At 63.5% G+C, this 6,321-nt stretch overlaps 1 protein-coding gene across 3 annotated transcripts in view; it reads left to right on the plus strand.

Moving 5' to 3' along the window:
• The window catches only part of LOC101692116 (palmitoyltransferase ZDHHC11), a 58,385-nt gene extending 55,292 nt beyond the window's left edge, over nt 1–3,093 (plus strand). For 2 of the 3 annotated variants that reach the window (XM_004768400.3, XM_045089344.1), the window contains exon 12: nt 84–200. Coding sequence is in view for 1 of the 3 variants with exons in the window: in XM_045089341.1 (XP_044945276.1) it covers nt 84–526 (443 nt within the window). In the remaining 2 variants the exon portion in view is untranslated. Of the gene's footprint in view, nt 1–83 lie in introns of all 3 variants that reach the window. The other variant, XM_045089341.1, reaches the window with a different exon arrangement.
• Nucleotides 3,094–6,321: the final 3,228 nt, after the last annotated feature.

The following is a 6,321-nucleotide window of genomic DNA, read 5'->3' on the forward strand; positions in this document are numbered from 1 at the left end:
GCTGCCTGCTCCTGCTGTGCCGGCCGGGTGGGCCCCCCCGCGCACCTGCCTCTGGCGTTCACTTGGCTTCCTTTGCTCTGCAGGAGCCCCGGAGCCCACGCAGGAGCCCACGCCGGAGCCCACGCAGGAGCCCACGCCGGAGCCCACGCAGGAGCCCACGCAGGAGCCCACGCCGGCCGATGGCTCTACCCAGCAGCCCCCCTCGTTGGAGACCCCAGCCTGGGAGTCAGACCTGCAGAACCTCCTACTCCCGTACTCGCTGCTGTGCGGCGGCCCAGATCTGCTGTCCTGGGGGGACGTCCGCCCAGGGAGCCCCCAGGCCCAGGGTGGCATGGCCACCATGTCCACCGATGAGCGGGGAGCGGGCCCATGCCATCTCCAGGATTGCCAGTCTCTGGAGGGGACACCGGAGGTGGCAGAGGCCAGCACCGCACCATCCAGCCCGGCGGAGGGCCTGTCCTCGGCTCAGGGAGAGGCTGGGCTCTCCCCGTGCCCCTCTGGGGAAGCCCGAGATCATGGCACCTGACCGCCTGGCAGGTCTCACTGCTGCACATCCTCTGAGGTCCCGAAGGTCCCGGAGTATCCCCATGTCCACACAGACCCTAGGGGAGCCGTGGTCGGGCTTCCGCAGAGGGCGGGCAGGGAGTCAGGGCAGGGCGGGGAAGCGGAGCCACGGGGGCAGCTTTCCCAGAGACCTGCGTCTGGCTGGGCGGGGCAGCCACGTGGCGAGGGCTGTGACGGTTTCCCCAACAAGCCCCCCGGGTTGTGCCGGGGCTCAAAACAGGCCTGGGGTGCTGTTTTCTCTTGGGATGAGGAGCAAGGTTAACTGTCAGGAACTTAAGCAGTTTTTAAGGATACTCTTCAGAATTCAGGAATTATATTATAGGAAATAATGGAAATTAATTTTATTGGCAAGCAACTTTAAGTCAGTCCTGGTAAATTTTACATTTTTGGGCTTCAGGTGGCTTTTTGGGGAGATGGGGAGGATTTGTAGCCAACCCCCAGCCCCACCCCAACCGGAGCAGTCTGGTGCTGGCCCCTCGAGGCCCATGTGCATGAGGCCTGGGTCTGGGGCTGCAGAACCGGCTCCCAAGCCTATCCCCGCCCCCTGGGGGGGCGGTGCTCGCCTGAGTCAGGCCCGTCCTGGACGGTGACCCTCTGTGGGCCCCGACACGGATGGCTGATTGTTCGGTCTCTGTTCCCTGCTTCTCTCCGGACACTTTCTGCTGTTTCCCCCATTCGTGGCTCATCTGCCGTAGAGGTGGCGCACTTTCCATCTCGCACGCTGGAGCTCACAACCTTACAGACTCCATCTGGGGTGCTGCTGTGACTCCCATGTCTCAGACCCCGTGGGAGGCAGTTATATGTGGTGCTCATGCGCTGGGGCAGGACTGGCTCAGTTCCAGACGACCGCTCGCTTGTCACACGCGTCTTACTTTCCTGTTTCTTGGCGCCGTGATGGTTCTCGGTGGGTGCCAGGGACCATTACCTTTTGGGATGCTGAAGTTTTCTCTGTTCTTATCCGTGTTCCTGAAATGTGTTCAGAGATGCGGTTATTTTAGAAGTTTGATCTCTGCGCCTTGGCTGGGGCTCAGGACCAGCCTTGAGCCCACCTCCTTCCCCTGTGGCCTCACCTGTGCCGCCGGAGGCGGAGCCTTCTGCTCAGGGGCCACAGGCATACCCTGTAACCGTGGGCGCATCCCCGGGCAGGGTTTGGCTCCCGTCCAGCCTCACAGCTCTCCCCACCTGCGTGCTGACCGGACCCAGCTGTACCCTCGCGGGGCTGTGGGGCTTCTGCAGATCTCTGGGTCCTGTCCTCTTTGGGACTCTGTTCCGTGAGTTCTTTCCCGGAGAGACAAAGAGAGTCTCTCATCTCTGTTTGCTCACCCGGGGCGACTGCCAGGCTCTGCCTGGGTACCCTCCCCGCACAGCGCTCGGTCACTGCCCAGGCGATTGGTGGGGATCCTGCCCCTCAGGGTCCTGGGCTTTGCTGCCTGACGCCCAGTGTTTGGCAAACCTTGCTCCATGTGAGAGGGCACACCTAATTCCTGTCACTTCACCTCAATACAAAAACGTGTTCTGTGACGATCTGACGTGTTCAGTGCTGCTGCCCAAAGTTGGAAATGCAGTTGCGGGAGCAGAGCGGACTGGACCTGCGAAGGCTCAACCGCTGAGTCACCAGACGGTGGAGAGGCACGTGAGGAACCCCGCCCTGCGAGTGGCGGGGAGGTGATGACCATTCTTGAGGGGACAGCTGTGTTTAGAACCGAGAGCACAGCAACCACAGTCTTGCGCAGACCAGGAACCTGCACAGGGGAATCACTGTGTCCCTGGAACACTTGCTTAGATTAATTTGGGGAAGATCTGGACTGTACTAGGGGATGGTTTTATGACCAAGTAGAAGCTGCCCCCAATGCCAGCGTCCCGGGAGCCTGCGGCCCCTCTTGGTCCTGGAATCTGTGAAGCCACAGCTGCTGCCACCAGCGTCTTCTCACAGGTTTTCACACGCGCAGGGAAGGAGCTCCCCAACGGGCTCTGACCTCCACGTGGCGAACGGGCTGTTCCCATCACTTGCTCATGCATCCCTATGACCTCCCCAAGGGGCCTGGCAGAAAGCCGCCTCCTTCACACAGGCACCTCAGGGCGCCCGTTATTAGCTTCCTGTCGCGGTGATGTGGGGGGCGGGATTGTCCTGCGGGGACCTGCCCTCGTTTGAGCTGGGCGCATTTGGTGCCAGAATGTCCGCCCGCAGGGCTGGAAGAAGAGAAGTCGGCCACAGGTGGACATACGGAGCATGGCATGCGGCCACGTGTGGCCAGTTTCAGTGTCCACACGCTCCCAGGAAGACCCCAGCATCTGTCACCGCCCGTGTGGCCCCATCGCCAGGTTAGCTCTTTAGACTAGTGCAGGGGTGGGGCGTGGGGAGTTCAGACTCAAGGAACCCCAGCCCAAGGCGACGTGGCGTGCCTTCACCCCTGCTTGGCGGGCCGGTGCCTCTGGAGTTTTCTTAAAGCAAAATCAGTGACAGACCTCAAGTCCTGAAAATCTTATTTAAATAAAATATTATTTGAATAAAAATTAGGGAATAAATAAGACTTTATCCCCAGTTTTATGATCGTAAGGATAAATTCCTAAGCCAAAACAAGTTTCGGAGGTAAGCTGCACACACCGGCTGTGGGTACCTGCCCGATGTCACCGGGCACCCCTGGGTGAGCTGCTCAGTCCCAGGAGCGGCTGACAGCGGGACAGCTGTCGGGACTGTGTGCGCTCGGGACTGCCAGAAGGCCCCGAGCCCTACTGGACACTGCACTGTTGCCCTCCTGAGAGCCTTACTAATTTTTGTACGAGGGCCCGAATTTGAATTTTGACAGGGTCCCATACGTGCAGCCAGCCCTGACCGGGACGCCTGTCCCCAGGATGTGGAGCAGAGCCTGACGCAGCCGAGACCGGCGGGGCCGCCCGTCTCCCCACCCAAGTGAGGCCCACTGGGCAGCCCCGAGATGCCCAGAACTGGCCAGGGGCCGTCCCCCTGCCCTGGGTGCCAGCTGCCTCCGCCACGCAGGGTCATTTTCGCTGCAGTTGGTCTCATCTGGGTTAAGGGCCGTTCCCCACGGTCGAGCAGTGTGAACAGGAGCGCCCGGCGAAGCTCGTCTGCGGGGAGACCGCTCTGAGCGGGGCCAGGAAGCCGGCGGTGAGGGAGCTCCCACAGCGCTCGGCGGCCTGCGGGGCGGGGGAGCCGCACGGCATCCCAGCTGTGGCTTGGGGGTCCATGAGTCCCCCCCATTGCTACCTGAGTGCAGCTTTCACTCCACGCACGGGCTTCCCACAGCAGGGGGTGGGGCTCGGACAGCCTGCGGCCGAGGACACATTTTCACCAAGAGGATGTGCTCGGGTTCCAGAAATACGCACACTGTGATGTCCCTCCTCCTGCACACAGTGGCCCGCGACCTCCTTCACGGGCAGAGACCCAGGACCCAGAGCCCATGACAGCCAGATGGGACATGGTGGCTGAGGCGCGGGGACACCAGCCCAGCAGAACCCGAGCCAGCCCCGCCTGCCCACGTGGGGGCAGCGGTCCTGTCCTTCGTTCTCCGACTGCATGCCGCGAAACCTCCCCGGGGATCCAGGACAGCTGGTCTCCCGATGACCTGCTGTGGCTGCTGGACCCCTAGGAGAGCTAGGAAGAGCCCCTGTGCTGGGGGGAGGCTGCCCCCGCAAATCACGGCCTCTTGAAACTCAGATCTCCCCCAGAGAAAGGAAGGGCCTGTGCAGATCTATTTAGAGACCACGCGGGGTTATCCGGGTGGGCCCTAAGCCAGTGAGCCATGAGGGAGGAAGCCACGTGAAGACAGAGGCCGAGACAGGCCGCAGGAAGCAGGACGGCCTTCCCTCCTTCCACAGGTGGGACAGCTCTGCCCACACCTGGACTTTGGACTTCTGGCCCCAGAATGGAGGGGATTTCGGCTGCCAGTGTGTGGCCCTTTGTTCCAGCAGCCCCGGGGACAAGCACAGTACCCCACGAATGCATTTGACTCCGGGCTGCGGGCTATGCCTTTGCGGCCACCACACAGGTGCACGAACGCTTTCCTGCCGACTGAGAGTCGGGTTTTAACAACCGGAGGGCCAGAGCCCAGGGCAGCAGCATCCCTGACAAAGGGCGCACTGGCCCAGCAGCCACGGCTGGAGGAGGAGGGGCCTGTTGACCCCTGGACCAGGGTGCAATTCTATGTGGTGGGGAGCTCCCGGCTTGTGAAGACCTCCTCTGCCTCTCTGGTCAGGGATTCCGTCAGTGTGCGCTGCCAGCACACCTGTGAGCTCAAAAAAATTTCATTTGTGGACAGCCAGTAAAAGTCCAGGAATGGGGCAGACCGCAAGCCCAGCTCCAGCCACGGACTGTTCCAGAAGCAGGGTGCCAGGCCAGCCTGGGGTGTAGAGGCAGGGCTGTGGCTCTGCCCGGCTGCTCCTGGGGCTTCCCCAGTGCCCTGCCCATCACCCCATACTTCGCCTCTCCACCCCAAAGAACATGAACCTTCAGCATTTTTGCTCCTAAGGCCTGAAGCTCACCTCCGCTGGCCAGCTGCACTGTGTTTGTGTCGGCGTGGGCGTTGGGTTCGCACAGTGGGCTCCGCAGGTGCCAGTAGCTAACATGACGATCGTGGGACCCTGCCGCTTTTCCTCCTTCCCTTGCCCTTGGAGTTACGAACAGACCTGTCCTCCAGCAGTTTGGAGCAGTAGAAACCAGAGGGATTGAGAGGAGGATGTGGGACTCAGGACATTTGTGGGGATGGGCTGGGGCTGGGGCACGAAGGGCTGCCTGTCCTAGCTCTCAGTGTCCCCCCGCCCCCGCCCGATGGGCTAGTGTTCTGCTGGAGAGCCAGCCCCAGCACCCTACTCTGCAGCCATGGGACCCCTTTTCCGATGCCGCGCTGCAGTCTGCTCTGCTGTCTTGGCAGGCGCAGTGACCTTGCTGGAACAGGAGCTGAAACCCAGAGCTGCACTCCCACGGCCTCCGGACGCCCATCTGAGAGCCAGGCAGAGCCTGTGGGGCGGGACGGGGGGTGTGCCTGTGGAGTGTGGAGGGGTCTCTGGAGCTGGGAGAGGGAGGGCCTAGCCCGGAATGGGTGCCAGCGAGGGTGGGGTCTGCCGTCAGGAGGAGGAGGCAGACGCTGGGGCAGTGGTCCTTTGGACAGGTCCGAGGGAAGCTCGACAGTAAAGCTGGAAGTGACCTTAAAATCATCCCCCACGCCCAGGCTGGGCTTCTGCGCTGGAGGGGGTCCCCCGGGGCACAGACAGGGACACCGCTGCCCCGCTGCCGTCCCTGGAGGGAGCCTGCCTGGCCGGGAAGGAGCGCAGGTGTCGGCCGGGAAAGAGAAAGAGAAACTGGCAGAGGATGTCAGGATGGCCGCTGCCCCCGAGCTCACCAGCCGAGGCCCACCGCGAGCCGAGAAGCACGAGGCCGGGCTGGGGACGCAGCCGCGACTCGTGCGCGGGGAAGGCGGCTCGGTGACGCCCGGTGTCCGGCGGGTGCTCGGCACCGCCCGACCCCACCCAGGCGCGGGCCGCACGTTCCCGCTGCCCCCAGGCCCCAGGGCGTGGCCCACTGCGCGCCCCGACCTGAGCGCGGTCGGCGAGGTCCCAGCACCGCCCCCGCCCCCCGGCCCGGGGACGCCCGCGCCCCAGCCCCACCCGCAGGCCGGTCCCCGCGCGCGCCGCGGCCGCGGGAGTGAGGGTCGGCCTCCCGGCTTCCGGGAGGGGCAGGGTCTGTCGCCCCCGGCCCCGCGCCCCCAGCCCGCCTCCCCCCGCGGTTCCCACGCCCCTGCG

Source organism: Mustela putorius, unplaced genomic scaffold, assembly GCF_011764305.1.
Source record: "Mustela putorius furo isolate JIRA1106 unplaced genomic scaffold, ASM1176430v1.1 tig00000107_pilon_pilon_pilon, whole genome shotgun sequence".
Taxonomy (NCBI): Eukaryota; Metazoa; Chordata; class Mammalia; order Carnivora; family Mustelidae; genus Mustela; species Mustela putorius.